At 35.5% G+C, this 18,699-nt stretch overlaps 2 protein-coding genes across 2 annotated transcripts; one reads left to right on the top strand and one right to left on the bottom strand.

The window, feature by feature from the left end:
* Nucleotides 1-225: 225 nt before the first annotated feature.
* LOC310929977 (D-aminoacyl-tRNA deacylase 2-like) lies at nucleotides 226-1,733 on the top strand (the record flags this gene model as incomplete). Its single annotated transcript, XM_083892857.1, has 3 exons — nucleotides 226-362; nucleotides 1,256-1,325; nucleotides 1,408-1,733. The coding sequence occupies exons 1-3, from the start codon at nucleotides 249-251 to the stop codon at nucleotides 1,731-1,733; spliced, it is 510 nt and encodes a 169-aa protein (XP_083748983.1). The 5' UTR covers nucleotides 226-248.
* A 203-nt stretch (nucleotides 1,734-1,936) lies between these two features.
* LOC310929328 (D-aminoacyl-tRNA deacylase 2-like) lies at nucleotides 1,937-2,408 on the bottom strand (the record flags this gene model as incomplete). The annotated part of the gene is made up of 2 exons (XM_083892050.1): nucleotides 1,937-2,268; nucleotides 2,351-2,408. The coding sequence occupies 2 exons, from the start codon at nucleotides 2,406-2,408 to the stop codon at nucleotides 1,937-1,939; spliced, it is 390 nt and encodes a 129-aa protein (XP_083748176.1).
* Between the last annotated feature and the right edge of the window lie 16,291 nt (nucleotides 2,409-18,699).

Below are 18,699 nucleotides of genomic sequence, written 5' to 3'. Positions count from 1 at the left end.
TATAATTTTATTGGGGGCGGGGCTTATTGTTGATACCCAATGAAAAAAAGGTGGGAAGTGGCCGTTTTTTTTGTTTTTTTGTCTGAACTTTATTTAAAACCGTCCAGAAACACAGACACAGGAAGTGTTTTGTTGACACTGAACGTCTCACTCTGACACTCTGGAGTCGTTTGTGTTGTTAAAGTGTTCAGTTGTTGAACATTAGCGGTTAAATCATTTAATATAATAATAGTAATAGCGGTTAAAAAATGCCGCAGAAGAAAGACGGCGCTGTTTTCGCGCGCACTGTGCTGCAGCAGTGTTTGCACGCGACGCTGCAGGTAAAACCCGCCGAGGAACAATCACAGGCTCAGTTTGTCCAGGTGAGACTTAAACCTTACAGCGCCCCCTGCTGGTCTCTGAGTGAAGTGTCGCTGCTGCTGCGTTGAAGCATAAAAACAAATCTTTGTCGCACTGCGGCGACCACAAACCGAGCTTAAAGCTAGCTTGATCCGTGACAGCAGCGATATGCGTCAGCGCGGCCGCCATCTTGGTACGGGCAAGTGCTCATTCATGTAAATGAATGCAAGCTGATGAGGAAACGGAGGATTTTCACAATAAAACGCTCGAACGCTGACATTTACGGATTTTCATGAATCGTTTTAAAATATATATAGATATATATTAATAATGATTTAATGATTTATATGCATTTGGTAGTAAATTTCAGTTTGTATATTGAGGATTTCTCTTAGTTTAGTCATTTCTACACTGTGTACATTTTTGGATATTGTGCATTCTTATCTTATTTTTATTCTTATCTCTACTTTATTATTTACTCTATATTTAGAGTGTTGTTGTTTCTTTTACCAGTATTGTATTTTATTCTATTCTTACTCTTATCTGTACGTTTTATTTCTCTTTTACTTATATTTAGTGTGAAATTGAGCTGTGTGTTTCCCCCTGGTGGAGGAATAAAGTAATTCATTCATTCATTCATTCATTCATTCATTTATTTATTTAAAAATGCATATAAATGATGATTAATTGATGAAAATTCAGCAGTGAACTACTCTTACCCAAAATGATAATTATTTTATTGTATGCAAAGGTAAAAATTAAATTGTCCATATGATTTTTCTTTTCTTTAAAGAATATGGGATGTCAAGGACATATACCATGTCAATTTACTGGCCACTTTATTTGGTACATCCCTGCGTCAGAAGGTCAAAGTTCTTACTTATTAATAATAATTCACACGTTTCTTTGCCGTCAGATCGACAGAGGAATGGTCATCTACATCTGCTTCTTTAAAGGAGCCACAGACGACATCCTGCCTAAGATGGGTGAGTGACCTCTGTGACCTCTGACCACATATCACCTCAGATTGATGATGTCACTGTTGTGTCCTCCTCCTCCTCCGTCCAGTGTCCACTCTGCTGAACCTGCGTCTCTGCGAGTCGGACTCTGGGAGGATGGCGTCGGTGCTGGATCTCCCCGGCAGCTTGCTCGTCGTCCCTCAGGCCACGCTGGGCGGGAAAGCCAAAGGCAGAGTCATGCAGTACCACAACAACATCGACAAAGAGCAGGGACTGCGCCTTTACAGCGCCTTTGTGTCGCTGTGCGAGAAAGAGCTGACGGGGGGCGGAGCTGAGGCGGTGGCGACGACGACGGTGAAACACGGGACGTACGGAAACAGACAAGTGCTGAAAGTGGACACCAACGGACCTTACACACATCTGATGGAGTTCTGAAGCTGTAATTTATGGATCATATTTAAGGATTTGACTGTAAGAAAAAACAATGTACACATATGCATTTAATAAAAAATTACTTTTAATATTGAGACTTTTTATCCCCAGCTCATGACGGCTAATATAAAGTATTAATCACCCGTTTACCTTGAAATGTCTTGTTCTGTCCATAAACCTCGTCTCTGCAGCAGATCTCGTACCCGTCAGAACTCCAGCAGGTGAGTCATCGGCTCTGCAGAGTTCAGGACGATCTCTTGTTTCTGTCCGTAGACGCCCTGCTCCACCGTGGCGCCGGCCTTGGCGCTCTTGGCCGAGTCGTGCACGAGCGCTCTGCAGGCGAGCACCAGGGCGGAGAAGAGCCGAGCGCCTCGCCACCTCTCGCAGCCGCCTCTGTACTCCATCCTCCTGTTATCCGACGCCAACTCCCCGATCAGCGAATCCTGAGGGACGAGTAAGACGCTCCCGGGAAGGTCGAGGACCGACGCCGTGTGCCGCAGGTGTTTGCGGAACAGCTTAGTGGACATCAGCGTGGAAGCTAAGGGCGGGAAAAGAGCAGCAAATCATGGAGTAATCAGCCCGTTTATTTATTATCTATATTAACGTGAAAGAGGTTTTACCCATTTCCTGCACGACGTCTTCAGTGGCTCCGTGGAAGAAGCAGACGTACACGACCATTCCCTCCTGGATCTGAAGACACACGAGTGTACGATTGATTTAAGTGCATGGATCGCTTTCCTGATTTTCAAAAGTTCATTAAAAATATTCTTCAAGAGATATGCAAATATATTCAACGGATTCTTGTTCAGGGCATGCTTGACTATGACTGTGTACAATTTCAAGACATTCCAAGATACTTTTGGGGTCTTTTTTGAATAAAAAGTTAAGTCACTGCCTAAGTGCATGGATCGCTTTCCTGATTTTCAAAAATTCATTAAAAATATTCCTTAAGCGATATGCAAATATTTTCAACGGATTCTTGTTCAGGGCGTCGTTGACTATGACTGAGTACAATTTCAAGACATTCCAACATACTTGGAATGTCCAAGTGCATGGATCGCTTTCCTGATTTTCAAAAGTTCATTAAAAAGATTCTTCAAGAGATATGCAAATATATTCAACGGATTCTTGTTCAGGGCATGCTTGACTATGACTGTGTACAATTTCAAGACATTCCAACATACTTGGAATGTCCAAGTGCATGGATCAATTTCCTGATTTTCAAAAGTTCATTAAAAATATTCTTCAAGAGATATGCAAATATATTCAACGGATTCTTGTTCAGGGCATGCTTGACTATGACTGTGTACAATTTCAAGACATTCCAAGATACTTTTGGGGTCTTTTTTGAATAAAAAGTTAAGTCACTGCCTAAGTGCATGGATCGCTTTCCTGATTTTCAAAAATTCATTAAAAATATTCCTTAAGCGATATGCAAATATTTTCAACGGATTCTTGTTCAGGGCGTCGTTGACTATGACTGAGTACAATTTCAAGACATTCCAACATACTTGGAATGTCCAAGTGCATGGATCGCTTTCCTGATTTTCAAAAGTTCATTAAAAAGATTCTTCAAGAGATATGCAAATATATTCAACGGATTCTTGTTCAGGGCATGCTTGACTATGACTGTGTACAATTTCAAGACATTCCAACATACTTGGAATGTCCAAGTGCATGGATCAATTTCCTGATTTTCAAAAGTTCATTAAAAATATTCTTCAAGAGATATGCAAATATATTCAACGGATTCTTGTTCAGGGCATGCTTGACTATGACTGTGTACAATTTCAAGACATTCCAAGATACTTTTGGGGTCTTTTTTGAATAAAAAGTTAAGTCACTGCCTAAGTGCATGGATCGCTTTCCTGATTTTCAAAAATTCATTAAAAATATTCCTTAAGCGATATGCAAATATTTTCAACGGATTCTTGTTCAGGGCGTCGTTGACTATGACTGAGTACAATTTCAAGACATTCCAACATACTTGGAATGTCCAAGTGCATGGATCGCTTTCCTGATTTTCAAAAGTTCATTAAAAAGATTCTTCAAGAGATATGCAAATACATTCAACGGATTCTTGTTCAGGGCATGCTTGACTATGACTGAGTACAATTTCAAGACATTCCAAGATACTTTTGGGGTCTTTTTTGAATAAAAAGTTAAGTAACTGCCTAAGTGCACAGACTTTCATCATTTTCAAAAATTCATTAAAAATATTCCTTAAGAGATATGCAAATATTTTCAATGGATTCTTGTTCAGGGCGTCGTTGACTATGACCGAGTACAATTTCAAGACATTCCAACATACTTGGAATGTCCAAGTGCATGGATCGCTTTCCTGATTTTCAAAAATTCATTAAAAATATTCCTTAAGCGATATGCAAATATTTTCAATGGATTCTTGTTCAGGGCGTTGTTGACTATGACTGAGTACAATTTCAGGACATTCCAACATACTTGGAATGTCCAAGTGCATGGATCGCTTTCCTGATTTTCAAAAATTCATTAAAAATATTCTTCAAGAGATATGCAAATATATTCAACGGATTCTTGTTCAGGGCATGCTTGACTATGACTGTGTACAATTTCAAGACATTCCAAGATACTTTTGGGGTCTTTTTTGACGAAAAAGTTAAGTCACTGCCTAAGTGCATGGATCGCTTTCCTGATTTTCAGAAATTCTTAAAAAAAATTCCTTAAACGATATGCAAATATTTTCAACGGATTCTTGTTCAGGGCGTCGTTGACTATGACTGAGTACAATTTCAAGACATTCCAACATACTTGGAATGTCCAAGTGCATGGATCGCTTTCCTGATTTTCAAAAGTTCATTAAAAATATTCTTCAAGAGATATGCAAATATATTCAACGGATTCTTGTTCAGGGCATGCTTGACTATGACTGTGTACAATTTCAAGACATTCCAAGATACTTTTGGGGTCTTTTTTGAATAAAAAGTTAAGTCACTGCCTAAGTGCACAGACTTTCCTCATTTTCAAAAATTCATTAAAAATATTCCTTAAGAGGTATGCAAATATTTTCAATTGATTCTTGTTCAGATCGTCGTTGACTATGACTGAGTACAATTTCAAGACATTCCAACATACTTGGAATGTCCAAGTGCATGGATCACTTTTCGGATTTTCAAAAATTCATTAAAAATATTCTTCAAGAGATATGCAAATATATTCAACGGATTCTTGTTCAGGGCATGCTTGACTATGACTGTGTACAATTTCAAGACATTCCAAGATACTTTTGGGGTCTTTTTTGACGAAAAAGTTAAGTCACTGCCTAAGTGCATGGATCGCTTTCCTGATTTTCAAAAGTTCATTAAAAAGATTCTTCAAGAGATATGCAAATATATTCAACGGATTCTTGTTCAGGGCATGCTTGACTATGACTGTGTACAATTTCAAGACATTCCAAGATACTTTTGGGGTCTTTTTTGAATAAAAAGTTAAGTCACTGCCTAAGTGCATGGATCGCTTTCCTGATTTTCAAAAATTCATTAAAAATATTCCTTAAGCGATATGCAAATATTTTCAACGGATTCTTGTTCAGGGCGTCGTTGACTATGACTGAGTACAATTTCAAGACATTCCAACATACTTGGAATGTCCAAGTGCATGGATCGCTTTCCTGATTTTCAAAAGTTCATTAAAAAGATTCTTCAAGAGATATGCAAATATATTCAACGGATTCTTGTTCAGGGCATGCTTGACTATGACTGTGTACAATTTCAAGACATTCCAACATACTTGGAATGTCCAAGTGCATGGATCAATTTCCTGATTTTCAAAAGTTCATTAAAAATATTCTTCAAGAGATATGCAAATATATTCAACGGATTCTTGTTCAGGGCATGCTTGACTATGACTGTGTACAATTTCAAGACATTCCAAGATACTTTTGGGGTCTTTTTTGAATAAAAAGTTAAGTCACTGCCTAAGTGCATGGATCGCTTTCCTGATTTTCAAAAATTCATTAAAAATATTCCTTAAGCGATATGCAAATATTTTCAACGGATTCTTGTTCAGGGCGTCGTTGACTATGACTGAGTACAATTTCAAGACATTCCAACATACTTGGAATGTCCAAGTGCATGGATCGCTTTCCTGATTTTCAAAAGTTCATTAAAAAGATTCTTCAAGAGATATGCAAATACATTCAACGGATTCTTGTTCAGGGCATGCTTGACTATGACTGAGTACAATTTCAAGACATTCCAAGATACTTTTGGGGTCTTTTTTGAATAAAAAGTTAAGTAACTGCCTAAGTGCACAGACTTTCATCATTTTCAAAAATTCATTAAAAATATTCCTTAAGAGATATGCAAATATTTTCAATGGATTCTTGTTCAGGGCGTCGTTGACTATGACCGAGTACAATTTCAAGACATTCCAACATACTTGGAATGTCCAAGTGCATGGATCGCTTTCCTGATTTTCAAAAATTCATTAAAAATATTCCTTAAGCGATATGCAAATATTTTCAATGGATTCTTGTTCAGGGCGTTGTTGACTATGACTGAGTACAATTTCAGGACATTCCAACATACTTGGAATGTCCAAGTGCATGGATCGCTTTCCTGATTTTCAAAAATTCATTAAAAATATTCTTCAAGAGATATGCAAATATATTCAACGGATTCTTGTTCAGGGCATGCTTGACTATGACTGTGTACAATTTCAAGACATTCCAAGATACTTTTGGGGTCTTTTTTGACGAAAAAGTTAAGTCACTGCCTAAGTGCATGGATCGCTTTCCTGATTTTCAGAAATTCTTAAAAAAAATTCCTTAAACGATATGCAAATATTTTCAACGGATTCTTGTTCAGGGCGTCGTTGACTATGACTGAGTACAATTTCAAGACATTCCAACATACTTGGAATGTCCAAGTGCATGGATCGCTTTCCTGATTTTCAAAAGTTCATTAAAAATATTCTTCAAGAGATATGCAAATATATTCAACGGATTCTTGTTCAGGGCATGCTTGACTATGACTGTGTACAATTTCAAGACATTCCAAGATACTTTTGGGGTCTTTTTTGAATAAAAAGTTAAGTCACTGCCTAAGTGCACAGACTTTCCTCATTTTCAAAAATTCATTAAAAATATTCCTTAAGAGGTATGCAAATATTTTCAATTGATTCTTGTTCAGATCGTCGTTGACTATGACTGAGTACAATTTCAAGACATTCCAACATACTTGGAATGTCCAAGTGCATGGATCACTTTTCGGATTTTCAAAAATTCATTAAAAATATTCTTCAAGAGATATGCAAATATATTCAACGGATTCTTGTTCAGGGCATGCTTGACTATGACTGTGTACAATTTCAAGACATTCCAAGATACTTTTGGGGTCTTTTTTGACGAAAAAGTTAAGTCACTGCCTAAGTGCATGGATCGCTTTCCTGATTTTCAAAAGTTCATTAAAAAGATTCTTCAAGAGATATGCAAATATATTCAACGGATTCTTGTTCAGGGCATGCTTGACTATGACTGTGTACAATTTCAAGACATTCCAACATACTTGGAATGTCCAAGTGCATGGATCAATTTCCTGATTTTCAAAAGTTCATTAAAAATATTCTTCAAGAGATATGCAAATATATTCAACGGATTCTTGTTCAGGGCATGCTTGACTATGACTGTGTACAATTTCAAGACATTCCAACATACTTGGAATGTCCAAGTGCATGGATCAATTTCCTGATTTTCAAAAGTTCATTAAAAATATTCTTCAAGAGATATGCAAATATATTCAACGGATTCTTGTTCAGGGCATGCTTGACTATGACTGTGTACAATTTCAAGACATTCCAAGATACTTTTGGGGTCTTTTTTGAATAAAAAGTTAAGTCACTGCCTAAGTGCATGGATCGCTTTCCTGATTTTCAAAAATTCATTAAAAATATTCCTTAAGCGATATGCAAATATTTTCAACGGATTCTTGTTCAGGGCGTCGTTGACTATGACTGAGTACAATTTCAAGACATTCCAACATACTTGGAATGTCCAAGTGCATGGATCGCTTTCCTGATTTTCAAAAGTTCATTAAAAAGATTCTTCAAGAGATATGCAAATATATTCAACGGATTCTTGTTCAGGGCATGCTTGACTATGACTGTGTACAATTTCAAGACATTCCAACATACTTGGAATGTCCAAGTGCATGGATCAATTTCCTGATTTTCAAAAGTTCATTAAAAATATTCTTCAAGAGATATGCAAATATATTCAACGGATTCTTGTTCAGGGCATGCTTGACTATGACTGTGTACAATTTCAAGACATTCCAAGATACTTTTGGGGTCTTTTTTGAATAAAAAGTTAAGTCACTGCCTAAGTGCATGGATCGCTTTCCTGATTTTCAAAAATTCATTAAAAATATTCCTTAAGCGATATGCAAATATTTTCAACGGATTCTTGTTCAGGGCGTCGTTGACTATGACTGAGTACAATTTCAAGACATTCCAACATACTTGGAATGTCCAAGTGCATGGATCGCTTTCCTGATTTTCAAAAGTTCATTAAAAAGATTCTTCAAGAGATATGCAAATACATTCAACGGATTCTTGTTCAGGGCATGCTTGACTATGACTGAGTACAATTTCAAGACATTCCAAGATACTTTTGGGGTCTTTTTTGAATAAAAAGTTAAGTAACTGCCTAAGTGCACAGACTTTCATCATTTTCAAAAATTCATTAAAAATATTCCTTAAGAGATATGCAAATATTTTCAATGGATTCTTGTTCAGGGCGTCGTTGACTATGACCGAGTACAATTTCAAGACATTCCAACATACTTGGAATGTCCAAGTGCATGGATCGCTTTCCTGATTTTCAAAAATTCATTAAAAATATTCCTTAAGCGATATGCAAATATTTTCAATGGATTCTTGTTCAGGGCGTTGTTGACTATGACTGAGTACAATTTCAGGACATTCCAACATACTTGGAATGTCCAAGTGCATGGATCGCTTTCCTGATTTTCAAAAATTCATTAAAAATATTCTTCAAGAGATATGCAAATATATTCAACGGATTCTTGTTCAGGGCATGCTTGACTATGACTGTGTACAATTTCAAGACATTCCAAGATACTTTTGGGGTCTTTTTTGACGAAAAAGTTAAGTCACTGCCTAAGTGCATGGATCGCTTTCCTGATTTTCAGAAATTCTTAAAAAAAATTCCTTAAACGATATGCAAATATTTTCAACGGATTCTTGTTCAGGGCGTCGTTGACTATGACTGAGTACAATTTCAAGACATTCCAACATACTTGGAATGTCCAAGTGCATGGATCGCTTTCCTGATTTTCAAAAGTTCATTAAAAAGATTCTTCAAGAGATATGCAAATATATTCAACGGATTCTTGTTCAGGGCATGCTTGACTATGACTGTGTACAATTTCAAGACATTCCAAGATACTTTTGGGGTCTTTTTTGAATAAAAAGTTAAGTCACTGCCTAAGTGCACAGACTTTCCTCATTTTCAAAAATTCATTAAAAATATTCCTTAAGAGGTATGCAAATATTTTCAATTGATTCTTGTTCAGATCGTCGTTGACTATGACTGAGTACAATTTCAAGACATTCCAACATACTTGGAATGTCCAAGTGCATGGATCACTTTTCGGATTTTCAAAAATTCATTAAAAATATTCTTCAAGAGATATGCAAATATATTCAACGGATTCTTGTTCAGGGCATGCTTGACTATGACTGTGTACAATTTCAAGACATTCCAAGATACTTTTGGGGTCTTTTTTGACGAAAAAGTTAAGTCACTGCCTAAGTGCATGGATCGCTTTCCTGATTTTCAAAAGTTCATTAAAAAGATTCTTCAAGAGATATGCAAATATATTCAACGGATTCTTGTTCAGGGCATGCTTGACTATGACTGTGTACAATTTCAAGACATTCCAAGATACTTTTGGGGTCTTTTTTGAATAAAAAGTTAAGTCACTGCCTAAGTGCATGGATCGCTTTCCTGATTTTCAAAAATTCATTAAAAATATTCCTTAAGCGATATGCAAATATTTTCAACGGATTCTTGTTCAGGGCGTCGTTGACTATGACTGAGTACAATTTCAAGACATTCCAACATACTTGGAATGTCCAAGTGCATGGATCGCTTTCCTGATTTTCAAAAGTTCATTAAAAAGATTCTTCAAGAGATATGCAAATATATTCAACGGATTCTTGTTCAGGGCATGCTTGACTATGACTGTGTACAATTTCAAGACATTCCAACATACTTGGAATGTCCAAGTGCATGGATCAATTTCCTGATTTTCAAAAGTTCATTAAAAATATTCTTCAAGAGATATGCAAATATATTCAACGGATTCTTGTTCAGGGCATGCTTGACTATGACTGTGTACAATTTCAAGACATTCCAAGATACTTTTGGGGTCTTTTTTGAATAAAAAGTTAAGTCACTGCCTAAGTGCATGGATCGCTTTCCTGATTTTCAAAAATTCATTAAAAATATTCCTTAAGCGATATGCAAATATTTTCAACGGATTCTTGTTCAGGGCGTCGTTGACTATGACTGAGTACAATTTCAAGACATTCCAACATACTTGGAATGTCCAAGTGCATGGATCGCTTTCCTGATTTTCAAAAGTTCATTAAAAAGATTCTTCAAGAGATATGCAAATACATTCAACGGATTCTTGTTCAGGGCATGCTTGACTATGACTGAGTACAATTTCAAGACATTCCAAGATACTTTTGGGGTCTTTTTTGAATAAAAAGTTAAGTAACTGCCTAAGTGCACAGACTTTCATCATTTTCAAAAATTCATTAAAAATATTCCTTAAGAGATATGCAAATATTTTCAATGGATTCTTGTTCAGGGCGTCGTTGACTATGACCGAGTACAATTTCAAGACATTCCAACATACTTGGAATGTCCAAGTGCATGGATCGCTTTCCTGATTTTCAAAAATTCATTAAAAATATTCCTTAAGCGATATGCAAATATTTTCAATGGATTCTTGTTCAGGGCGTTGTTGACTATGACTGAGTACAATTTCAGGACATTCCAACATACTTGGAATGTCCAAGTGCATGGATCGCTTTCCTGATTTTCAAAAATTCATTAAAAATATTCTTCAAGAGATATGCAAATATATTCAACGGATTCTTGTTCAGGGCATGCTTGACTATGACTGTGTACAATTTCAAGACATTCCAAGATACTTTTGGGGTCTTTTTTGACGAAAAAGTTAAGTCACTGCCTAAGTGCATGGATCGCTTTCCTGATTTTCAGAAATTCTTAAAAAAAATTCCTTAAACGATATGCAAATATTTTCAACGGATTCTTGTTCAGGGCGTCGTTGACTATGACTGAGTACAATTTCAAGACATTCCAACATACTTGGAATGTCCAAGTGCATGGATCGCTTTCCTGATTTTCAAAAGTTCATTAAAAATATTCTTCAAGAGATATGCAAATATATTCAACGGATTCTTGTTCAGGGCATGCTTGACTATGACTGTGTACAATTTCAAGACATTCCAAGATACTTTTGGGGTCTTTTTTGAATAAAAAGTTAAGTCACTGCCTAAGTGCACAGACTTTCCTCATTTTCAAAAATTCATTAAAAATATTCCTTAAGAGGTATGCAAATATTTTCAATTGATTCTTGTTCAGATCGTCGTTGACTATGACTGAGTACAATTTCAAGACATTCCAACATACTTGGAATGTCCAAGTGCATGGATCACTTTTCGGATTTTCAAAAATTCATTAAAAATATTCTTCAAGAGATATGCAAATATATTCAACGGATTCTTGTTCAGGGCATGCTTGACTATGACTGTGTACAATTTCAAGACATTCCAAGATACTTTTGGGGTCTTTTTTGACGAAAAAGTTAAGTCACTGCCTAAGTGCATGGATCGCTTTCCTGATTTTCAAAAGTTCATTAAAAAGATTCTTCAAGAGATATGCAAATATATTCAACGGATTCTTGTTCAGGGCATGCTTGACTATGACTGTGTACAATTTCAAGACATTCCAACATACTTGGAATGTCCAAGTGCATGGATCAATTTCCTGATTTTCAAAAGTTCATTAAAAATATTCTTCAAGAGATATGCAAATATATTCAACGGATTCTTGTTCAGGGCATGCTTGACTATGACTGTGTACAATTTCAAGACATTCCAAGATACTTTTGGGGTCTTTTTTGAATAAAAAGTTAAGTCACTGCCTAAGTGCATGGATCGCTTTCCTGATTTTCAAAAATTCATTAAAAATATTCCTTAAGCGATATGCAAATATTTTCAACGGATTCTTGTTCAGGGCGTCGTTGACTATGACTGAGTACAATTTCAAGACATTCCAACATACTTGGAATGTCCAAGTGCATGGATCGCTTTTCCGATTTTCAAAAATTCATTAAAAATATTCTTCAAGAGATATGCAAATATATTCAACGGATTCTTGTTCAGGGCATGCTTGACTATGACTGTGTACAATTTCAAGACATTCCAAGATACTTTTGGGGTCTTTTTTGACAAAAAAGTTAAGTCACTGCCTAAGTGCATGGATCGCTTTCCTGATTTTCAAAAATTCATTGAAAATATTCCTTAAGCGATATGCAAATATTTTCAACGGATTCATGTTCAGGGCGTCGTTGACTATGACTGTGTACAATTTCAAGACATTCCAACATACTTGGAATGTCCAAGTGCATGGATCGCTTTCCTGATTTTCAAAAGTTCATTAAAAATATTCTTCAAGAGATATGCAAATATATTCAACGGATTCTTGTTCAGGGCATGCTTGACTATGACTGTGTACAATTTCAAGACATTCCAAGATACCTTTGGGGTCTTTTTTGAATAAAAAGTTAAGTCACTGCCTAAGTGCACAGACTTTCATCATTTTCAAAAATTCATTAAAAATATTCTTCAAGAGATATGCAAATATATTCAACGGATTCTTGTTCAGGGCATGCTTGACTATGACTGTGTACAATTTCAAGACATTCCAAGATACTTTTGGGGTCTTTTTTGACGAAAAAGTTAAGTCACTGCCTAAGTGCATGGATCGCTTTCCTGATTTTCAAAAATTCATTAAAAATATTCCTTAAGAGATATGCAAATATTTTCAATTGATTCTTGTTCAGATCGTCGTTGACTAAGACTGAGTACAATTTCAAGACATTCCAAGATACTTTTGGGGTCTTTTTTGAATAAAAAGTTAAGTCACTGCCTAAGTGCACAGACTTTCCTCATTTTCAAAAATTCATTAAAAATATTCCTTAAGAGATATGCAAATATTTTCAATTGATTCTTGTTCAGATCGTCGTTGACTAAGACTGAGTACAATTTCAAGACATTCCAAGATACTTTTGGGGTCTTTTTTGAATAAAAAGTTAAGTCACTGCCTAAGTGCACAGACTTTCATCATTTTCAAAAATTCATTAAAAATATTCCTTAAGAGATATGCAAATATTTTCAATGGATTCTTGTTCAGGGCGTCGTTGACTATGACCGAGTACAATTTCAAGACATTCCAACATACTTGGAATGTCCAAGTGCATGGATCAATTTCCTGATTTTCAAAAGTTCATTAAAAATATTCTTCAAGAGATATGCAAATATATTCAACGGATTCTTGTTCAGGGCATGCTTGACTATGACTGTGTACAATTTCAAGACATTCCAAGATACTTTTGGGGTCTTTTTTGACAAAAAAGTTAAGTCACTGCCTAAGTGCATGGATCGCTTTCCTGATTTTCAAAAATTCATTGAAAATATTCCTTAAGCGATATGCAAATATTTTCAACGGATTCTTGTTCAGGGCGTCGTTGACTATGACTGAGTACAATTTCAAGACATTCCAACATACTTGGAATGTCCAAGTGCATGGATCGCTTTCCTGATTTTCAAAAGTTCATTAAAAATATTCTTCAAGAGATATGCAAATATATTCAACGGATTCTTGTTCAGGGCATGCTTGACTATGACTGTGTACAATTTCAAGACATTCCAAGATACCTTTGGGGTCTTTTTTGAATAAAAAGTTAAGTCACTGCCTAAGTGCACAGACTTTCCTCATTTTCAAAAATTCATTAAAAATATTCCTTAAGAGATATGCAAATATTTTCAATTGATTCTTGTTCAGATCGTCGTTGACTAAGACTGAGTACAATTTCAAGACATTCCAAGATACTTTTGGGGTCTTTTTTGAATAAAAAGTTAAGTCACTGCCTAAGTGCACAGACTTTCATCATTTTCAAAAATTCATTAAAAATATTCCTTAAGAGATATGCAAATATTTTCAATGGATTCTTGTTCAGGGCGTCGTTGACTATGACCGAGTACAATTTCAAGACATTCCAACATACTTGGAATGTCCAAGTGCATGGATCAATTTCCTGATTTTCAAAAGTTCATTAAAAATATTCTTCAAGAGATATGCAAATATATTCAACGGATTCTTGTTCAGGGCATGCTTGACTATGACTGTGTACAATTTCAAGACATTCCAAGATACTTTTGGGGTCTTTTTTGAATAAAAAGTTAAGTCACTGCCTAAGTGCATGGATCGCTTTCCTGATTTTCAAAAATTCATTAAAAATATTCCTTAAGCGATATGCAAATATTTTCAATGGATTCTTGTTCAGGGCGTTGTTGACTATGACTGAGTACAATTTCAAGACATTCCAACATACTTGGAATGTCCAAGTGCATGGATCGCTTTCCTGATTTTCAAAAATTCATTAAAAATATTCTTCAAGAGATATGCAAATATATTCAACGGATTCTTGTTCAGGGCATGCTTGACTATGACTGTGTACAATTTCAAGACATTCCAAGATACTTTTGGGGTCTTTTTTGACGAAAAAGTTAAGTCACTGCCTAAGTGCATGGATCGCTTTCCTGATTTTCAGAAATTCTTAAAAAAAATTCCTTAAACGATATGCAAATATTTTCAACGGATTCTTGTTCAGGGCGTCGTTGACTATGACTGAATACAATTTCAAGACATTCCAACATACTTGGAATGTCCAAGTGCATGGATCGCTTTCCTGATTTTCAAAAGTTCATTAAAAATATTCTTCAAGAGATATGCAAATATATTCAACGGATTCTTGTTCAGGGCATGCTTGACTATGACTGTGTACAATTTCAAGACATTCCAAGATACTTTTGGGGTCTTTTTTTGAATAAAAAGTTAAGTCACTGCCTAAGTTCACAGACTTTCCTCATTTTCAAAAGCTCATTAAAAATATTCCTTAAGAGATATGCAAATATTTTCAATTGATTCTTGTTCAGATCGTCGTTGACTATGACTGAGTACAATTTCAAGACATTCCAACATACTTGGAATGTCCAAGTGCATGGATCACTTTTCGGATTTTCAAAAATTCATTAAAAATATTCTTCAAGAGATATGCAAATATATTCAACGGATTCTTGTTCAGGGCATGCTTGACTATGACTGTACACAATTTCAAGACATTCCAAGATACTTTTGGGGTCTTTTTTGACGAAAAAGTTAAGTCACTGCCTAAGTGCATGGATCGCTTTCCTGATTTTCAAAAATTCATTAAAAATATTCCTTAAGCGATATGCAAATATTTTCAACGGATTCTTGTTCAGGGCGTCGTTGACTATGACTGAGTACAATTTCAAGACATTCCAACATACTTGGAATGTCCAAGTGCATGGATCGCTTTCCTGATTTTCAAAAACTCATTAAAAATATTCCTTAAGCGATATGCAAATATATTCAACGGATTCTTGTTCAGGGCATGCTTGACTATGACTGTGTACAATTTCAAGACATTCCAAGATACTTTTGGGGTCTTTTTTGACAAAAAAGTTAAGTCACTGCCTAAGTGCACAGAAATTCCTCATTTTCAAAAATTCATTAAAAATATTCCTTAAGAGATATGCAAATATTTTCAATAGATTCTTGTTCAGGGCGTCGTTGACTATGACTGAGTACAATTTCAAGACATTCCAACTTACTTGGAATGTCCAAGTGCATGGATAGCTTTCCGGATTTTCAAAAATTCATTAAAAATATTCTTCAAGAGATATGCAAATATATTCAACGGATTCTTGTTCAGGGCATGCTTGACTATGACTGTGTACAATTTCAAGACATTCCAAGATACTTTTGGGGTCTTTTTTGAATAAAAAGTTAAGTCACTGCCTAAGTGCACAGACTTTCCTCATTTTCAAAAATTCATTAAAAATATTCCTTAAGAGATATGCAAATATTTTCAATGGATTCTTGTTCAGGGCGTCGTTGACTATGACCGAGTACAATTTCAAGACATTCCAACATACTTGGAATGTCCAAGTGCATGGATCGCTTTCCGGATTTTCAAAAATTCATTAAAAATATTCTTCAAGAGATATGCAAATATATTCAACGGATTCTTGTTCAGGGCATTCTTGACTATGACTGTGTACAATTTCAAGACATTCCAAGATACTTTTGGGGTCTTTTTTGACGAAAAAGTTAAGTCACTGCCTAAGTGCATGGATCGCTTTCCTGATTTTCAGAAATTCTTTAAAAATATTCCTTAAACGATATGCAAATATTTTCAACGGATTCTTGTTCAGGGCGTCGTTGACTATGACTGAGTACAATTTCAAGACATTCCAACATACTTGGAATGTCCAAGTGCATGGATCGCTTTCCTGATTTTCAAAAGTTCATTAAAAATATTCTTCAAGAGATATGCAAATATATTCAACGGATTCTTGTTCAGGGCATGCTTGACTATGACTGTGTACAATTTCAAGACATTCCAAGATACTTTTGGGGTCTTTTTTGAATAAAAAGTTAAGTCACTGCCTAAGTGCACAGACTTTCCTCATTTTCAAAAATTCATTAAAAATATTCCTTAAGAGATATGCAAATATTTTCAATTGATTCTTGTTCAGGGCGTCGTTGACTATGACTGAGTACAATTTCAAGACATTCCAACATACTTGGAATGTCCAAGTGCATGGATCGCTTTTCGGATTTTCAAAAATTCATTAAAAATATTCTTCAAGAGATATGCAAATATATTCAACGGATTCTTGTTCAGGGCATGCTTGACTATGACTGTGTACAATTTCAAGACATTCCAAGATACTTTTGGGGTCTTTTTTGACAAAAAAGTTAAGTCACTGCCTAAGTGCATGGATCGCTTTCCTGATTTTCAAAAATTCATAAAAAATATTCCTTAAGCGATATGCAAATATTTTCAACGGATTCTTGTTCAGGGCGTCGTTGACTATGACTGAGTACAATTTCAAGACATTCCAACATACTTGGAATGTCCAAGTGCATGGATCGCTTTCCTGATTTTCAAAAGTTCATTAAAAATATTCTTCAAGAGATATGCAAATATATTCAACGGATTCTTGTTCAGGGCATGCTTGACTATGACTGTGTACAATTTCAAGACATTCCAAGATACCTTTGGGGTCTTTTTTGAATAAAAAGTTAAGTCAATGCCTAAGTGCACAGACTTTCATCATTTTCAAAAATTCATAAAAAATATTCCTTAAGCGATATGCAAATATTTTCAACGGATTCTTGTTCAGGGCGTCGTTGACTATGACTGAGTACAATTTCAAGACATTCCAACATACTTGGAATGTCCAAGTGCATGGATCGCTTTCCTGATTTTCAAAAGTTCATTAAAAATATTCTTCAAGAGATATGCAAATATATTCAACGGATTCTTGTTCAGGGCATGCTTGACTATGACTGTGTACAATTTCAAGACATTCCAAGATACTTTTGGGGTCTTTTTTGACGAAAAAGTTAAGTATCTGCCTAAGTGCATGGATCGCTTTCCTGATTTTCAGAAATTCTTTAAAAATATTCCTTAAACGATATGCAAATATTTTCAACGGATTCTTGTTCAGGGCGTCGTTGACTATGACTGAGTACAATTTCAAGACATTCCAACATACTTGGAATGTCCAAGTGCATGGATCGCTTTCCTGATTTTCAAAAGTTCATTAAAAATATTCTTCAAGAGATATGCAAATATATTCAACGGATTCTTGTTCAGGGCATGCTTGACTATGACTGTGTACAATTTCAAGACATTCCAAGATACTTTTGGGGTCTTTTTTGACAAAAAAGTTAAGTCACTGCCTAAGTGCATGGATCGCTTTCCTCATTTTCAGAAATTCATTAAAAATATTCCTTAAGCGATATGCAAATATTTTCAACGGATTCTTGTTCAGGGCGTCGTTGACTATGACTGAGTACAATTTCAAGACATTCCAACATACTTGGAATGTCCAAGTGCATGGATCGCTTTCCTGATTTTCAAAAGTTCATTAAAAATATTCTTCAAGAGATATGCAAATATATTCAACGGATTCTTGTTCAGGGCATGCTTGACTATGACTGTGTACAATTTCAAGACATTCCAAGATACCTTTGGGGTCTTTTTTGAATAAAAAGTTCAGTCACTGCCTCAGTGCACAGACTTTCATCATTTTCAAAATTCATTAAAAATATTCCTTAAGAGATATGCAAATATATTCAACGGATTCTTGTTCAGGGCATTCTTGACTATGACTGTGTACAATTTCAAGACATTCCAAGATACTTTTGGGGTCTTTTTTGACGAAAAAGTTAAGTCACTGCCTAAGTGCATGGATCGCTTTCCTGATTTTCAAAAATTCATTAAAAATGTTCCTTAAGCGATATGCAAATATTTTCAACGGATTCTTGTTCAGGGCGTCGTTGACTATGACTGAGTACAATTTCAAGACATTCCAACATACTTGGAATGTCCAAGTGCATGGATCGCTTTCCTGATTTTCAAAAGTTCATTAAAAATATTCTTCAAGAGATATGCAAATATATTCAACGGATTCTTGTTCAGGGCGTCGTTGACTATGACTGAGTACAATTTCAAGACATTCCAACATACTTGGAATGTCCAAGTGCATGGATCGC

The sequence above is a fragment of the Microchirus variegatus genome (assembly GCF_963457635.1).
Source record: "Microchirus variegatus genome assembly, chromosome: 7".
Classification (NCBI taxonomy): domain Eukaryota; kingdom Metazoa; phylum Chordata; class Actinopteri; order Pleuronectiformes; family Soleidae; genus Microchirus; species Microchirus variegatus.
Note: the sequence above shows the minus strand (reverse complement) of the source record. Positions and strands in the feature narration are given on the sequence as shown.